General features: G+C 42.7%; 1 protein-coding gene across 1 annotated transcript; it reads right to left on the bottom strand.

Annotated features, from left to right (window-relative positions):
- Positions 1-133: 133 nt before the first annotated feature.
- On the bottom strand, positions 134-16,959 carry TSPAN13 (tetraspanin 13). Its single transcript, XM_064166838.1, has 6 exons — positions 16,810-16,959; positions 7,118-7,285; positions 5,143-5,223; positions 4,171-4,284; positions 3,411-3,521; positions 134-2,328 (listed from the first exon to the last, which is right to left on the bottom strand). Exons 1-6 carry the CDS (start codon positions 16,870-16,872, stop codon positions 2,254-2,256), a joined length of 612 nt encoding a protein of 203 aa, XP_064022908.1. The 5' UTR covers positions 16,873-16,959; the 3' UTR covers positions 134-2,253.
- Between the last annotated feature and the right edge of the window lie 1,110 nt (positions 16,960-18,069).

The raw sequence follows: 18,069 nt of genomic DNA on the forward strand, positions 1-18,069 counted from the left end.
GTCAGCCATTACTACCACTACTAGTTGTTATGAGAACCACAAGAGAGGATTTTGAAAGTGAATACACACCTCTGATATGAATTTCAAGGGTTGTGTTGGGTATTTTTTAAATCACAGTCTTGAAGAGACAAAATATTATCAACAGGATAGAAAAACTTTAATCAAACCATATGATCCACTGATCTGTCTTTTGACCACTAAATCAAATTCACATTATGAGATATGAGTTTCTCAAGTAGTAACGTGTTCAGTATTTTCTCAGTGATGCACATTTACGCTCCAATACTACCTACAATATTTATGAAACCAGATCTACCCTGAACTAAGCACTAACAACAATTAGGGAAAAAAAAAGAATCAAAATTGAAGCAGCAATGTAATATTATTTTAACCTTCACACACTCTCTCCACAAGATCCCTCCTTTAATTTATTAGTTTACAAAATATGGAACTTGTCTAGACTAGGAAAATTGACTGTTGCTAAAGACAGCCATAAAATGACCACTGTCCTCTTGACACTGATTGACAATGGCTGGTTAGTTGCTTAAACAGGACAGCACCTGGCGGTGAGAAAGCTGCATACATTTACTTTATACTTCAGTAATGGCCTGAAGGCCCTCAAGATGTTTCAGAACACGAGTGGGCTCTTACACTGAATGTACAAGTACCTGCTTGAAGCAGACATCAATACTCCACAGAGCAGCAGCTATTCACAGAGCAAACACCAGGAGATGGCGCTGGCAGCAGATGTCGAAGATTCAGCTACACCTTGACAGAAGCTGCCCTTAAGTCTTCACGTCCCTCTGCAGTCAGGTTCAGCATTTAGCGTTTAAAACCTCGAAAGAATTCCCCCTTTAGGAGCACTGGACACATGGAATTCTGAAAGTGAATAGGTATTTCAACTTCTTTTTGCCTCCTTTGCAGGAGCAAGGAGGCATCTTCCTAGTAAAAGGAGACCGTATGGGAACCCACTTTTCTCTGTCCTCACTCAGCTGCTGCATTCCTTGGCAGAAGGCATTAATACTGGTCTTACTTTCCTCCTGCAGAGCAGGCATTCAGGCTACAGCAGCTGCCTATCAGAAGAAATCGTGCAGGGCAAGTCTGCACTGCAGTGTTACTAGAACCAAATGTAACATTATGTACCTTGGGTGGTTTAGATGTCTGCTGTTCCATTTGATGCAACACTTCTATACTACAGGCTGGAAGAGGGATCATGCTTTCCTTCAGCTCAGACAATACTTTCTACATAGATAATGCACTTTAATCCTTTCCTTTAAAAGAAGCAAACAAAGCAAAACACAATCAAACTACTGGAAACCATCACTTCCTTTTTTTCTTTTTTACAAACCATTTGATCTCTCATGAACTCAAAACTGTTAGCTGCATGGCAGAAGAATATACACTGCCAAGTTCTTACAACAATGATTTTACACCATCTGAAAAATTAGCTGTACAACAATTTCCCAGGCATCAAGTTTCTCACATTAAAGACAACAAAACACTACTGATTCTGATGTTGTGTGAAGACCAAACTTCATTCACTTGTCAAAGAAAAAAAGTTTCAAGTCAATCATCAGCAGACTACATTCTCCTGGTTTTCTTCATTCATTGTTCTCATCATGAAGATATCCATTAAGAAGCAAAGAATTATTTTTAATCTCAACAAAATTCTAAAGCTACCAGAAAGCCAAAACAAACAAAGAAGAGAAGGGGTGAAGAATATAGTAGTCACTGACATATATTTATGTGCACTTTAAGTTTTACCTTAACAGGAAAGTGGGAGCTCACCCTAAAGCCTAAGCAAATCATACATTCCAACCATCCATTGTATGTTTTCATCATTTTAATGAGAAATCTTCTGAATTTTTGTAATCAACAAATACAACAGGAAACACTTCTGGGTTGTTGTTTTGGTTGTTTGGTTTGGGCCTTTTTTCGAGAAGCCAGCAGTGCTTATGAAACTCACTGCACAGAGTTCACCACACTGATTACCAAAGTCTTAGCAGAGTTATTTAACCAGCTCAGAGGAGAAATCTGACTCTGCCCAGCTACTGAATGCACCAATGTACTTCAAGACAGAGACTCTAAGAAGAAAAAAATGGGATGTTAAATATGGAAAGTACAGATTGCTCATGGAAATTAAGTTTTCTTTTTGGGTACATTGGTATTTCTCTGTAATAGGGATTCCACAACTACAAAGAATCAATATTTTGAAGTAGAGAGTGCAGAAAGAAGATTCAGTCCTTCATAAACTCAAAGAAATGCACTGGGGTTTGCACGAGGATCCTTTTGGTTCCTGTATCTGTATGTCAGCCACACTCCCAGAATCTGAAAACAAAACCAGGAAGATATTATTAAGCAGAAAGCCCCCACCATGTCTTCCAACAGTTTTACAGTATTTGTTTTAAACATAAGATCCTTACAATGAATACCCAGTACCTGAGCTTAGGGTATTTTGCTATTGCTAAAATCCCTCAACCACAAACCAACTTTCTCAATTAGAGAATGAAACCTTCTAAAACCAGAATTCTTATCTAGCAACAGAGAGAAGGAAAAACACACAACAACAAAAGAAAACAGGGGAAAAATCCTGTCTTCAACATACTTTCATAGCCACATCTAGCACTGAATTATTCTTTGCCCTCCCCAAATGATAAATATTCAAACACCTGATTTTAGGGTGGTGATAAACCTGCCAAATTGTTTCATTGTACAGTTACCACTTAAGTAGTAGACTTTCAAATCCTGTTATTCCTTCCAACCACTTTCCTCCCTCCAGCAGATTCCATATTTTTAGTAAAGAAATTGAGGGCAGGTGTCAGAGTGATTCTGTCTGAGCTGCTGTATCCCTCCTGTTGCTGTAATACCTACAAACCTTCTGAAAAACTGCACTAAGCAGCAGGAGTATCTTCACATGCTCTGTTGTGGGGTTATGAAAGACCTGTTCTGAGGATTTTTATCCACTGATCAATAAAAGAAGTATATGTATCATCTGGATACTAAAGCACAAAGACCTTTCTAACCTCATGTTTAAATACAGTCGACTCATCATGAAACTACAGAACTTTGCACTATGGGAAGCACAACAAAAGTCCCCAAACCCCCAGACTTGGGGGGAGGAAGAATAGCTGGATTCTTGCAAAACTTAACACCACCACATTTTCATGTGGTATCTGGTTGTGGTAGTCTAAAGGACAAAGTTGCATGAACTTCCAGTGTTGAGTAAAGATTAGTTCTCCTTCTGCCAGACTTAAGCAAGCTGATAGCTTGAGAAAATTTAACCTCACTATTTGACTCCTAAGATAGTGCTGAGAGTTCTTGTAATAAATAACCTAAAATTAATAGCTTCACAAAACCAAGCCTTAGAAGAGGGGGGAAAAAAACACTCAATTCTCTAACCTATTACTCACCTCTGTGAAACTGAAGAAGAGTCCTATGCCTCCAACAAATCTCAGCACCATCCCAGAATATTCTTCTATTATTGGTGCACATGGCTGACACTGGTGACTTCTAAAACAATCCTGCAGCAGACACAGAGAAATTCACTTCATTTTCCAATGGCACTTGACTGACTTAAAGAAAAATCTAGTCAGCTCCATAAAAGACTGTTAGCTATGGAGAAAACTTTGACATCTTTAGAAGACTCCAAAAAACCAAGCATAGAAATGACAACAGAGCACAACCTTTGCAAGGTGCTGTGTGATTATGCTTCCAGTAAATTGTCTAAAGAGCTTAGTATCACTGTAACAACTACCTTACACTGCTCAAAAAAACTCTGCTTTCTGCAACTATGAAAGCAGTTCACAGAATACATCTGGTTGGAGAAGAGACCTTGGAAGTCATCCTGTCCAATGCTTGACTCGGCACTGAAGGGTCAACACTAAACCACTTCTCTAAGCACCAGGTTCACACACTGCTTGAATACCCCCAGGAACAGTGACTCCATCACTGCTCTGGGCAGACCATTCCAGTGGTTGATAACCCTTTCAGTAAATAAGTATTTCTTAATATCCAGCCTGAATCTCCTCTGCTGCAGCTTGAAACCATTTCCTCTAACTTTGTTGCTTGTCATCAAATGGAAGAGGCTGGTCCCTTCCTCATTCCAACCCCACTTTGTTGTAGATAGAGTAGTACAGATATGAACAAACCCAATGAAGCTGAAGAACTTACAGAGAAGCAGGTTTCATTTGGATTAAAAGCTCTGAACCCACAACAATTCAGGTTTCTCTCAATATCTGCTCTTGCACTGTTAGTGTTATTCCATCCAACCTCTAGAAGCTGACTCTAGAAGGAATAAGCAAATACACATTATATTAATTGAACAGTCTTGTTCCATTGGAAAACAATACACTAGGCCAAGTTGATAATTTCCCAACTAAAACCTTCAGATCCTGAAGTCTGACAGAGAAATATATTAAAGCATGACTTGAACATTTCAAACTGTGCATGTAGCTAAAGAAACCACAGCACCTACCAAAAGCACATTTGCAGTCCGAATTGATTTCCTTCCTTTCTTTTTCCTAAACCCATGAAGGCCACTAGTACATGGGACATGCAACTAGTCTAACTGGGACTGCTGACTCTTTAAATAAAGTACAGTTTCATGTAGCAGGGCAATTACTTAGTCCCTGTACCCTTGCCTGATTCTTTTGCTGTAAGAATGAGCCTCTGTATCCCATGGAAACTGATTTTACTTTCACAGTTAAGGGTCACCTCTGCTCCAAATGTAGTGACAACCTTCTGCATTATGCAAGAACAAGTCAGTGGCTTTATCACCTTTACATTATGATTACTGTAAGATTTCATCAGCTTATCTGAAATTGCTGAACACATGATATGGACAAGATAACACACTGCTGCCTTTGTGACCAGAAACCCACACAGGAAGCTTAAAAAAAACCAAAACAGACAGCTGAAAAGAATTTTAGAAGGCAGATGTATTTCTTTCTAGTTACCACAGCCAAGCACTGCCCAAGGTCTAGACCTTCTTTAAAAGGGTAATGCTGATCTTCTTCCACAAAATGGAGAGAGCATATCTTAAGACTACACAAGTGTTGTATATGTTTCACACTTAACCTTCGAACATATGAAAACATACTAATATACAATAGATCACCTGAGAAATCAGGACATTTTTCTTACCTGCTGTTCCTTGTTTAGTGCCAAACAGGCACAGGAGACAGAAAACTGGACAATAAAGACAAGCAAAAGAATAATCATGTACTACAAATGGTAGTTAAGGATATGCACCCACATTAATTATGCTTTTATACCACATATGCCTCACAGTATTCCTTATGCCACTGGGTAACCAGAGGTTCTTTAAAACTATCAAAGGAAATTCTGACTGCATATAGGGAAAATGACCTAAATAATGTCTCCAGAACTAAATCACCATATATTATCTCTTTTTGGCTACTGCTATACATAGCTGGTATTTCTGGGTTAGATGTATTTTGCATAGCAAGACAACATGAGAAAAAAAAAAAGTTGAAAGGAGTTTTGGGTGGGAAAAACCTACAGCCATTTTCTCCAGTTTTAGAGACTCATCACTCCAAGATACTGCCCTGAAATAAAGCAGTAAAAAAATTATTTTCTCAGTATAGAATCATAGAATCAACCAGGTTGGAAGAGATCTCCAAAATCATCCAGTCCAACCCTGGCCAATCAACTAGGCCATGGCACTAAGTGCCTCAGCCAGGCTTTGCTTGAACACCTCCAGGGACGGACAACAACTCCACTACCTCCCTGGGCAGCCCATTCCAATGCCAATCACTCTCTCTGTCAACAACTTCCTCCTAACATCCATCTTAGACCTCCCCTGGCACAACTTAAGGCTCTGTCCCTTTGTTCTGTTGCTGATTGCCTGGCAGTAGAGCCCAACCCCACCTGGCTACAGTCTCCCTTCAGGTCGTTGTAGACAGCAATGAGGTCTGCCCTGAGCCTCCTCTTTTGCAGGCTGCACAACCCCAGCTCCCACAGGGTTGTGTTCCAGGCCCCTCACAAGCTTTGTCACCCTTCTCTGGACACGTTGCAGTATCTCAGCATCAATCTTGAATTGAGGAGCCCAGAACTGGAGACAGTACTCAAGGTGTGACCTGACCAATGTTGAGTATAGGAGAAGAATAACCTCTCTTGTCCTGCTGGCCACACTGTTCCTAATTCAGGCCAGTATTGCATATTCTGAGTTGTGGGGTTTTTTCTGCAAAGATAGAGCCTTGTAATTAATTACAAATTATAACTTCAGCCTAGATTTTACCAAAAAAAAAAAAAAGAAAAGAAAAAGAAAAGGTGAAAGTTGCTATTGGAACACAGCCTCACACACTTTTGGGCTAATGCATCTGAAAACAGTATAAAACAAGAAGAAGAAACTTTGACACTAGAAGATAACACTTTGAAAGCTGGTCACTGACCTCACAATTCATCTGCTGTTTTCTGAAGCAGGTATTTACCTCACACAATTACACTGTTTGTGAAGTGGAGGTCACCACTTATTCAAAGACCCCAAAATGAAAAATAGGACTTTTTTATCTGATGATTCTCTTTTCTCAGATCAATTTTGTTATGTAAGACAGCACCACAGTCCTGCTCACAGTGTCAGTAAGAACAAAGGGGCAGCAGAGCACACTGAAGAGGTCTGTGCTTGCTTGTTGTCTGAGTTCCCAAGTAAAGACTAGGTTTGAAAATAAAGTGCTTCCTTACAGCCTGCATTACCCACACTGCACTCCCCTACCAGCTAGATATCCGCAAGTATCAACTTTCTCTGCTGTTAAACATTAATAGTTCACACATTCTAGCTTGGTGCAGGGTTGAACACACAGCAAGAGGCACCTGTGATACAGTGACCCACCATAAAATGCTCAAATTGCAGTATTTTGATTTTTCAAAAGAGGAGATGGGAATACTTGTGTCTTCAGGGCAAAAATGAGGGAGAAAAAAAGGAAGCTGGAATAAAGTTAAATGGGCAGGAGGTTAAATTAAGACATCACTTGACCAAAATAAGACTGGATTTCTGTTCTCTTTCTGAAGCACCTCCCACATTAGTTTCAGCTGACAGAGCAGGTTGTTTACATGGTTGGAACCAAACTGCAATCCATGTAATGCATGAGAAGGATACAAAGAACAGCAACACTTGATGATGTTTCACTGCACCAATCAATCCGACCAAGGCAATAAGGAAGAGGAAGATTCCTACTGCAATGACCACTCCAACGACTCTGAAACTAGAGATGAGACCGAAGCCGATTCCCCATGCTGCAATTCCAATTAGCAGCAGGCTGACCAGCTGGAGGGAAGAGAGAACAAAGTTAGTCAGCATATTAAAAGAGGCTAAACCCTCCCACATATACATTATTTAAAGCCATTGGAAAGGTGTGGGTTTTCTTCCCAATGCAAAGAGAAGCACAACCCTAAACAAACCAGTCCTCTACCTCATTGTAAGGGCAACTTCGTTTCCAGGTGTTTTAAGGCACACACCCTGTTAACATGAAGCTGTTACAACTGAATCTACCTACACGTCAAGCCACACTGCATTCTCTGTGACTGACCACAGATACTGAAATGTAGATTATAACAGAAGTGACCAGCTAAAAATCACTGTCCCTTCATTCCCAGAATGGAAAAGGAATGCAATGTCCAGATGTTTTATGAAACAGAGGCAATGTATTTAAAGAAAAACAGGACAAATAGCCCCACAGCTCTGAACAGGTTAAAAGGTGCCCTTTGCTAAAGACTACTGTAATGAGGAACACAGCAATTACTAAGACACTGGAGAAGCTCCCACATTACTGATGACATAGGCCAACAGTTAACAAGGTCACATCAAAATATTTTTAGATCTGTTTCTTTCATGTAGTTAAATAATAAAAAGGTGCCCTGTCTCTGCTGCATGTTTCTTCAAGAAAATAGGATTGACTTCACCACGGAGTTATTCCAATGCTCCAAACACTCTTATGCTGTTTCCTTCCTTTTAAAGATGGTATGCAGGGAAAGCAGGCAAAATCTGTCCCCGGGATTTATTGTTTACAGGGGCAGGAAGCTCCAGCCTTTCCTGTTTCCATGCCAAAAACACACACCACCAACAAAAGTTTCATCATGAAAAGCTGCAGAAAAATCTGTAATGAAGTATAGCAGACAAAGCCAACACACATGTCCAGTACACAGTACCTAGCACCCTAGTTTGAATCAGGTAGACCTACAGTGTTAGACACTGTTTAGCCACCAGACACAACTACTCTGCTGAGTTCATTCCAGCGTTTAGAAATGCAAGCATTTAGATGCAGTATTTCTAAAAACAAAGCTGCTAAGACTTCATAATAAAATGTACTTGGAATTAAATTAGTGACCCTAACTACTTTCCAATGAGTAATATGCACATTCTAAACTTCAATACTTTATTTGCTTGTAATTAAGTAATCTATTTCTGTTGTATAAAGGGGAAAGGACTTTCTACAGAGCTTCTGAACGCCACATTATGTTTAACTGAAACCACCTTTCACAGCAGCTGAACTCCCCCAGAGCAAACAGTATCATCCTTGGAAGACTTAAGTCCATGTGAAACCCCATTTTACCTACATGAGTTTACTTACATAAAGCTAGCCATGACTAGCAACACCTCAGGTATTTGCTTGACCAATCTGCCAGAAATATATGAAATCACAATCCAGTTTGTTGTGATTTAGACTGATCTAATTTCCCCACAGTAGTCTCATTAGCCAGCTGAGAAGGCATGGGTTGCAGAATTGGCCTGCCCGACTGAATGACAACAGGCTGGAGTGATGAATTTAAAGGGTACCCATCACTGGCTCACCATCCATCTGGTAGCAGGAAGGAGGATGCTAGGGGCTGATCCTGGGGCCACTATTATACAACATCTTCATCAACAAGCTGGGTGATAAGACAGGATGAATGCTCAGAAAATGTGTGGATGATACTACACAACTGACTATCCAAATAGAGAACCAACTCAGATGGGCTTTGATAAACTTGAGGAACAACAGAAACGGTGCAAAATTCTGCACCTGGGCTGCTGCAGTGGAGTCAGGGAACAGACTGGTTGAACGACAGTCTTACCAAGCTAGACCTGGGGATCACGCTGGTTGCCAAGTTGAGTAGGAGCCAAGAGTCTGCTCTCATTACAAACAGGAAAAGCCAAGTGGAAAGCAGTCAAAGGAAACTCAATGCTGGTGAGACTGTAGCTCAAGTATCACGTCCTATTACAAGTCCCCGAGGTTGAAAAGGAATTTCAGATCCCGGAAAGAGTCAAAAACATGCCTTGAGGATGGTGTCTGAGCAGCAGATGAAGGGAGGGGAGTTTGTTTTGTATAACAAAGAGGCAGCCTATGGATAATCTAACAGTAAGCAACCTGAGGGTGCCTTACAACAGTGGAGACAAACACCTCTCATTATTTACCAATCACACAAAAAGAGGCAACAACAAACAAAGGCTTGGGAGGTTCAGAGTGGACAGGACGTGAAACACTTGCAAGGTCGTTTGGTACTGTGTTCAAGAGAAGTGACAATCTTTCTTCCGAGAGGTTTTCAAGGCTCAGCAGACAAAGCCACAGGTTGCAAATACTGCTCTGAGCAGGAACCTGGACAGGTAAGCCCCTGAAATCCCTTCCACCCTCTACTCCCATACACTACAGCTAGCTCCTCCACCACAGGAATGTCACTACTCTCCACACCACAAACCATTAAGGGGCAGATTTAGCAGTTCCCAAGGACTCTTCTGTACCACTTAGCTCACTGAATCATGAGCACCACCAGCTCCTAAACCTCATATCAATTAAATACCTTCTTACAAACAACAAACAGTTTTCAGGAGCACTTGAACATCACAAAAACCCAAGTACAAGCTTTGTTCTGAGAAGTGATTTAAAAGGTCCTATTCACTTGAGGCATGTTGACACAGAAAGCCAAAAGGCATAAAGTGTAAAAGAATTTATTACAATCTCAAACTGGAGCAATCTGCCTCACAGAGAGATGCTACAAGCACACACTGTCCACAAACCAGAAAAGCAACAGAGAGAAACAGATGTGTGTGAGTGGGGGAGGACAGCCAGCACTGTCGATTTAACATCCTCACAGGTTAACTACTGCCTTCTCCATCAATTCAAACCTGAGCAACCTTAAAATGCACACATACAAACACAGACTTAGCATCATCCACTATATAAAATAATCAACTTGAAATTATGTAAATGCTTTACTGGAACAAGCCCATAGGTAGCACAGTTCCCAAGTGAAGATCAGTCATTCTCACTATGAGATCCAAGAGCCAAAAATCCCCGACAAGAAAACACCAAACACCACCAACCAACCCACCCAAATCACCTAAAAAACCCCAAACATCCCAAACAACAACAAAAAACCCAACAAAATCGAGCATACTACCAACAGACAAAATGCTATTCCCAATGGCAGCATCTCTAGAGAAAAACATTTTAGGAACTGTAAGTTCAAGATCAGTGGAACAGATCAGACTTCACTTTAAATTACTTCCATTGTGGTTTTTTTAACACACACAGACACCCCTGTAAAGCAAAATGATGTTTCACAAGTAACAGCTTCTAGACAAAGAAGAGTTTCTTTGTCACAGAGGTAAAGCCATCACAAGCTTGAGGGTATCCTGCTCTCGGTTAACTTATTAAAACGATTAAAGCTTTAGCCTTCACAGTACTTTTGAGTCCTTTACCCTTACTGCTGCATAAAACACTACTTTTCCTACAAAAGAGAATCCCACAAAAGAACCAAGTTAAAAATACTTAAGTAACAAAACCACAAAACTCAATCGACCTTGTAGTTTGCTCTATGCTTTAAATCCAAGTTCTCCTGCGCACATAGCTGCTCCTTTCCCCCGCTCCTGTACTGGAGAAGTTTGTCTTCACACTTACCCCTTGTAAACTGATCCACATGCTGCTGGTCTACATTATGAAAAGAAACCAAGGTACCAAGAAATTGTTTTTCTAGAAAGCATCACTGGCAAACAACTCAAATACCAAACCCAACTCCTCCTTCATTCAACAGCAAGCCGCAAGCACATCAGCTGTTTTGACTAACTAGCAACTTCTCAGCACTTCATTTCGCTTGGACTGCTCACTAGGAAGGAAGTCATAAGCAGAACTTAGCGTTCCCACTGTTTTCTTGAAGCTTCAGCTGAAAAAGGAGTTAGCAAAATCTGCATTTCAGAACTTAAATGTCAAGAAATACAGCCTCACCATTTCTGGGTAGAGCCTGTACAGCATTTACAGCAATATCAGCAAAGGAAATATTTACAGAATAGCTGTCAGGTTGGATATGGAACAGGAACTAAAACCAGAGAGGCTACACACAAGATGAAACACCCTCTCCATATAAATTCATACTCCACTTTAAGGGGCCTTAAAATTTTAAGCCTCAAATGGTAAATATTTTGAAGGCAGAGTTTTCCACCACCCTCCCCTTCAACTTGGCCAACCCTTTCTGCACAGCCATAAAGAATCTAGAAGACATTTATTCTGATTCCCTGCACTTCAGATGAAAATACCACCTTAAGCAATAGGTGGTACACAGAGGTGCCTCTTCAGCGAGGTAAGACTAAGCTAAATTGATTTCCATTGCATCTGTAAGCCAGCCAACCTGCAAGCAGCTTTCGTCTCCTTACAGTACTCCTTCAGCTCTACTGAAAACAAAGGTCGTTACATTAAGGACACTGTATTTACAGTAAGTAAAGCTCTAGGCATCTCCAAAGGATTTCTAATAGATACCAGAATCTTCTACCTTTAGGTGAGTTATTTAAAGAAGTGAATCATAGTCTGGTTACTGACACAGCCTTGAGACACAAGATGTGGAACTAGCAATATAAGTGAAAGGCAGCATTCCTAGCTCTTATCACGAAAGCCAGTTCTTTCAGTCTGACAGCCTAGTTCAGAGTTTGTCACATTACTAGGTTGGTTCTGACCACGTTACAAGCTGCTTTCACAGTCAAGTGGCTGTGAGATTTAACCCATTTTATCCTCCTTGATTTCTGAAATGCAAGCTTTCTGCTGTGTAGCAGGAACAACTAACTTCAGAAATGATTGCTTTTGCTTCCTTGTTTGTTCACTGTTTAAGAAGTTGTGAAACGTTTTCAAGAAGCTTGGTGATACCAGAGATCTCTCTTCCACACCTATCTCATTCAACACAACAAACAGGAGAAAAAAAAAATCACTATTAATGATTTAAGATATAAGGCTATTACAGGGCTTCTCAAATAAATGTGCTGGTTCCAAAGTGTCCACCTGCACCACTCAGATGGCTGCAAACATCAGTGGTACCAGAATACACACACTTCATGTAGCCTTCTCCTCCTGTGCTCCATCATTGTCCAGCTCTTTCACTAAACACCATCTGCTTTCTCCACTCCAAATGTCAATATGCAGTCTGCACAAAACAAGTGAAAAATCAAAACTCACTCATATCTGGTCTACAGAGCTGGCACATGTCTCACTTATAAACTACAACCACAAACTGCTGTCACTTCGCCTGCAAGCTGACACAAAGTACAGCTGAAAGCCTTTCCAAGCACTGACAAAGTCTTAAAATATTATTTTACTGTAAGTCACTCTTCTTTGTTCTCAAGTGAGCAAAGAAACCTTCCCAAAAAGCTAACGCAAACCAATACAATCACAAACTAAGACTAAACTGACATGATCAGTATTAACCTTCTTTACTACCTACCTGGGAGCTCCTGTACCGCTGATTCACATGTCAAAACTATACAGCACCACTTATACAGCCACCTTTAAAATGTCCTTTGGAATGGCATAAATGGCTCCAAGGCAACCTGCTCCATCTACTGAGCATCCATTTCAGACAATGACCTAGATGAGCACAGCACAGGCTTGTGCTGGGGCAAAATCTTGATGCTGCACTGCTAAATGCTGACTGGAGACTGTCAGACACAGCAACCAGCAGGCTATTTACTGGTCGTTTCTTACAGCTGAGAACAAGCTTATGCACACCAAAATGAAACAGAGCTCAGGGATCACGGGTTCATTTCCCACTGTGAAAGAAACTGACGTGTAAGATAAGAATTATGTTTCTCTAATACCTGTGTGCTAGCACCTGGGCTACACAGAGCCACTACAGCAGTCAGGAATGAACAGAAAATATGGAAGACAGTCACATTGCCTTTGCCTAGGAAAATCCAATGTTCATCCTTACTCAAACACCAGGTTTCCCTTATGCAGACAGGAGGTAGATTGAGCTAGCAGATCTACATGAAGATGCAATATGCTCACCCCCTGCATCGGGAAAGCTGCAACTACCACAAGCACTATTAAAAACCCTACCATGCCAAACGAGTGTCATCCAAATCTGAGAATTCCTGTACTCATTTCTGTATACTTCTGTAACACAACAAAAGCAGTTTTGAGAAAGAAAGCAGAAATGCACTGATCACACTTTCAATAAATACTGAACTCAGAGAATAACAGGCAGCAATAAAAAAAACCCAAACCTTTTCAAATGCAGCGCTTTGGAAAAGGATGCAAACACTAAGCAGTCTAGAAAACACCCTCAGAAAGCCAAGTACTCTGAAAATTAAATGATTTGGATAAAAGCACTTTCTAATGTTAAAAGGAAACATGGATGCTCTTGCAGAATGAACTCTGTGCTACTAAAAACTACACTTTTAATGGCAAAGGTCGATATTTTGTTTTAAATCAAATGGCCGCTCTGGGTGTAAGAGTAACTGAAAGCCTGCTTATCAAAACAAAGCAAAATGTTTACACACTGGCAACAAACAGATCACATCATTGCTGCAGCAATAACTGAAGAGCTGCTTGGGTGACAAAACCAGCACACACCATCCAAATAAACAAATGGGGGTTTTTTAGCTAATCTTATGGTCCAGCTACCACTTCATCCTTTCATCAGTAGCTAGGGTTTAACAATTTCCCTTTCCCTTCTGAGAATCTGATTGGAAGTACATATATCAACTGTTCACACTTCAAGACAATTACTCAAGACGTCCTTAAAAGGAACACTGACTACCTAAGGAAATCCTTGTCTGGTTAAAGAGAGCAAATATTAGTGGAGACAGCATCTAGGGTTCTCATACATGGAAGATTAGAAGTCCTGAATTGCATACACCTCCTCGAATTTGTCTGAATACTGTGGACAGGCATTTTAAACAGTTTGTATGGGCTTGCCATTTGTTGAGAAATGTAAATATGACTGAATAAAGATAAGATTGGTCAGATATCCAAACCCAGCATTTTAAAGGTCTTTGTATGCCAATAGCTCTTCCACGTAAGATTTTACTTCAGTATTGCACGTCACTATACACACACACTGAGTCAATAGCCTCACTTACTTTTCTCTACTCTTCCAATAGCCATAAGGAAGCCTACTGAAGTCAGCAACACTCAGCACAGATGCTAGAATTACTCACATAAAACAAGGCCCAAGGACATCAGCTTAGTCCAGACAAGAACCCAAAATCATCAGCAAAGTAGCACCTACTAAGAATAAGTAAGCAATTCTGGTTTCTTGTACTAAATCAGTAACTGATTTAGTACTGCCAGAAAATACATTATTCTTGGTGCACTACTGCAAAAAGTAAAACAAGACAGCATTAAACAAAACCCTCAGGCTCCAATATCCTATTCTAGAAGTGTTTTAAAGAAAAGCAGAATATGAACTCTAACCCCCAGTACACAGTTCTGAGGGTTAACTCATTCCAAGCATGTGATAAACATATCAATGCCAGCTGGAAAAGGTATTTAAGAGGCATTACTTATTTGACCTTATACTACTTCTTACACCTTTCCCATCAATTATTATTGCAAACTAACATTGTTTTAAAGGGTGATGATTAAGTTCTTGCTCTTCTGTATTTTTTTCCACCTGGGAAAAAAAAATAAGTCTGTCATGCACTGTGTTATTGCAGTCCAAGTATTGCATTGCCAGGTTTGTGTCTAATCAAGGAAGTGAGAAACCCACACATTTGGCTAGATCAGTTGATGTAATGCTAATTCTGCAACTCAGTTTAAAAGCACTAGTCCTACAACTTGCCTAGAACTAACAAGCATCACAAGCAGTAATAACTGGCTATTCCAACTAGCATAAGTCAAGGAAATCATTCCTTTTCTTCAGAAATAAGAAAATATCTATAGTCTGTATAGGTCAGATGAAATACCAAAGTGATACCCACAAAGTATATTCTACTCTAGGAGACATCAAAGGAAGGTTAAGGTCATAGGTTCACTGTACAGGTATCACAAGCAGAACTACAAAGGCTCCAAAGATCAACCCATCCTTGCTGAGGCAAAAAACTCCTAAAAGACCTACCAGACTCCTTACAGGTTGATAATATGTGACTGTAGGCACAAATGATGCCTTCAGAAGAAACACCTACTGTCCATGACATCAAAATGAGACTCACACATGCATTATGTTACATACAGATTTCTCTCTTCTTTCTATGGAGAGGTAATAGCAACAACAACAATAACAAACAGAAGTCTTGCATTAACCTGTGCTTTACTGAAAAGAGAAACAGGGATGAGACAGTTCTCCTATAGCACAATTCTGTTCAGGAACAAGGGTCAGCTCATACACCAAAGAACACAATAACAATCGACCCTGGCTTCAGCACAGGCACTTCTACAACCATTTATGTTCCATCCTGGTGATTAGCATCAGGTCCAGCAACCTCCAGCTAGAACTCTTTGTTCTGATGAACAGCATTAGACCTGCTTGCTCTCCTGTTTTGCCTTCAGTGGAGAGCAGGCAGTGCTTTCAGGACAGCAAGGATAAAACTGCCTGCAAGCACTGCCTGACCCCAATTTCAGTCTGTCCAAAAGTCAGCCCCAACCATGGTCGTTAACACAAAACACGAGAGAACACAGTACCTCTCCAGAAGTGCTGCGAGAGGAGGCCAGTAAATGTCTACTTCTTGCTATTTCTGTGCCATTTTAAAACAGGTAGCATGAAGAAAACCCCACAGCTATTCCACAGCTGGTAACTTTGCTGTTCCATGTCGGCAATAGGTCCCACAACTTGCCCAAGCGAAGGCATGCACCTGCCTGGACTCCGCAGCAAGTCGGCTGTCCCTCAGTGTGGCTCACTGTGCCGTTTTTCCCGCCTCACGCATGTTCCCACGACCCTGAAGCAGCAATACTTTGTCGCTGGTCCGTCCCAAAGAAGAGCAGGGAGGTCTGCTCGTCAGCGGGACTGCGGGGCTGTGCAGCCCATCCCCCGACTCTCCTTGTGTGCTGTGGTCTGCTAGGGTCTCCTAGGACCCAATACACCGACACGGTACTTGTCCGTTAGTGAACCGCTCTTACTCCAGAGCCGGCCCTTGGCTGACAAATAACAACCTCGTTCACGCGTGGGCCAGAGCTGCGACCTTTCCAGACACTCAGAAAGGCTACCTGCGGGCCGAGCCCAGCGCCATCACTACCCCCGCCTGGGCCCGGCGGGAGAGGGGCAGAACAGGAGCCATCCCCCCGTTCCCCGCAGACGAGCAGCGTTCGCCGTGCCACCCGCTGCCACACCGCCCTGGATTTTGATCCTGGGGAGCCACGTCGCCACGGTGACAAAGCTCAGCCTGACCGATGCCACCTTCCCCACCCAGCCGCAGGCCGTGACCGAGCGGCAGCCCCTGCTTGTAGTCCCCCGGGCCCTGAAGCACCAGCCTGCCAAGAGGAGGCTGCTGCTGGCCGGGACCAGCCCCACCACCTCCCCTCCTCGCCTGGCAGCAGAACTCGCAAACCGAGGAAGACCAAACCAGGGCAGCCCGAACTCTTCCGCCGTCGCCCCTTCAGCGCGGCGGCCACGCACCGTGTAGAGCAGGTTGAGGGCACAGAGGCAGTTCTTGGAGCAGGAGAAGCCTCCGCACACCATCGCGACGCCGTAGCTGCCGCTGCCGCCGCCACAGCCGCGAAACCGCTTAGCAGGAGGAGGCCGCCGCCGCCCCGCCCCGCCCCGCGCCGGCCGCCAGCGAGAGGGCGCGGCCGCAGCAGGTGAGCGGCGCTCGGCGCGGCCGCTGATTGGCCGCTCCGGGGCGCAAAGGTAAGACCATGCAAATGAGCAGGCGCGGGGGCGTGTGGGAAGGGCGGCTGTGGCCCTCAGTGGCGGCAAGCCTGGGTGGCTGCGCCTCGCCCCGGCGCCTCGGTAGTGCTCGGCGGAGGACAGGACTTGGCAGCCTCCTTTCGCCCAGTTTATTGTTACACAGGTCGCCGAGGCCTCACCCGTCCTGCAGGCCGCAGAACACGGCCAGCTTGGTAAACACTGCCCGTTGCTCTGTCCCAGTCCAGACCACTGGCTGTAGGGCTCCGGCTGTGGGCTCACCTGCTCCAGGGCCGCGTCCCCAGGTGCTGGAGGCGGCCGAGGGGCAGCCTTATTCTGTGTGCTCTAGCTGCGGGATAAGCTGAGGAAGGGAAGCTTGCTGGGGCCTTAGCGTAGGGGTGAGTGGCGAAGTGGAGGAGCTTTGCCATCTCCTCGGCTATCTTCTTGAAGACGTTTCTCCGAGCTGCTGCTGTGATGTCTGTGATCGGTGCCCAGATCCCCTGCGTAACCGAACGGAAACATCCAAGGTTTTACTTCTCTGAGGTGTCATTTTTTTAGAGTACTGTTAGAGTTCTACAAGCTATTCATCCATATAGTCACTTCTCAGGTTTCTTACGTTTTCACTGCGCCTTGTTACGTACTTTTATCTCCATGTTTCCTTAGCTTCGAGGTTAAGTTTTTGTATTGAGAGGTAATGAAATAAAGTCCTTCATCTCTTCATAACTTCCCACTGGCCAGTATTAAGGTTTTGTTACAGTTTTTAATTGGTTTGATCGGAGTATACTGGCTCCACAATCTTGTCTCCAGTCGCCTTGGGCTGGCCTCTGCTCTGTGATGCTTTGTAGTAAATGCAACAAATCTTAATAGTGGTCAGCATGTACATGCTGCAGGATTGGTGTCCGAGGTGCTTACCTTTTGCTGTGCTTCACTAAGAGATACGGAGACACTTGTTTGTCCTCTGGGATGTTTCTACGGGTACATAGTGCGACGTCCTTCGGCAGGGTTTGGTGTCAGAGGACGTGGTCAGTCAGC

Source organism: Pogoniulus pusillus, chromosome 28 (genome assembly GCF_015220805.1).
Source record: "Pogoniulus pusillus isolate bPogPus1 chromosome 28, bPogPus1.pri, whole genome shotgun sequence".
Taxonomy (NCBI): Eukaryota; Metazoa; Chordata; class Aves; order Piciformes; family Lybiidae; genus Pogoniulus; species Pogoniulus pusillus.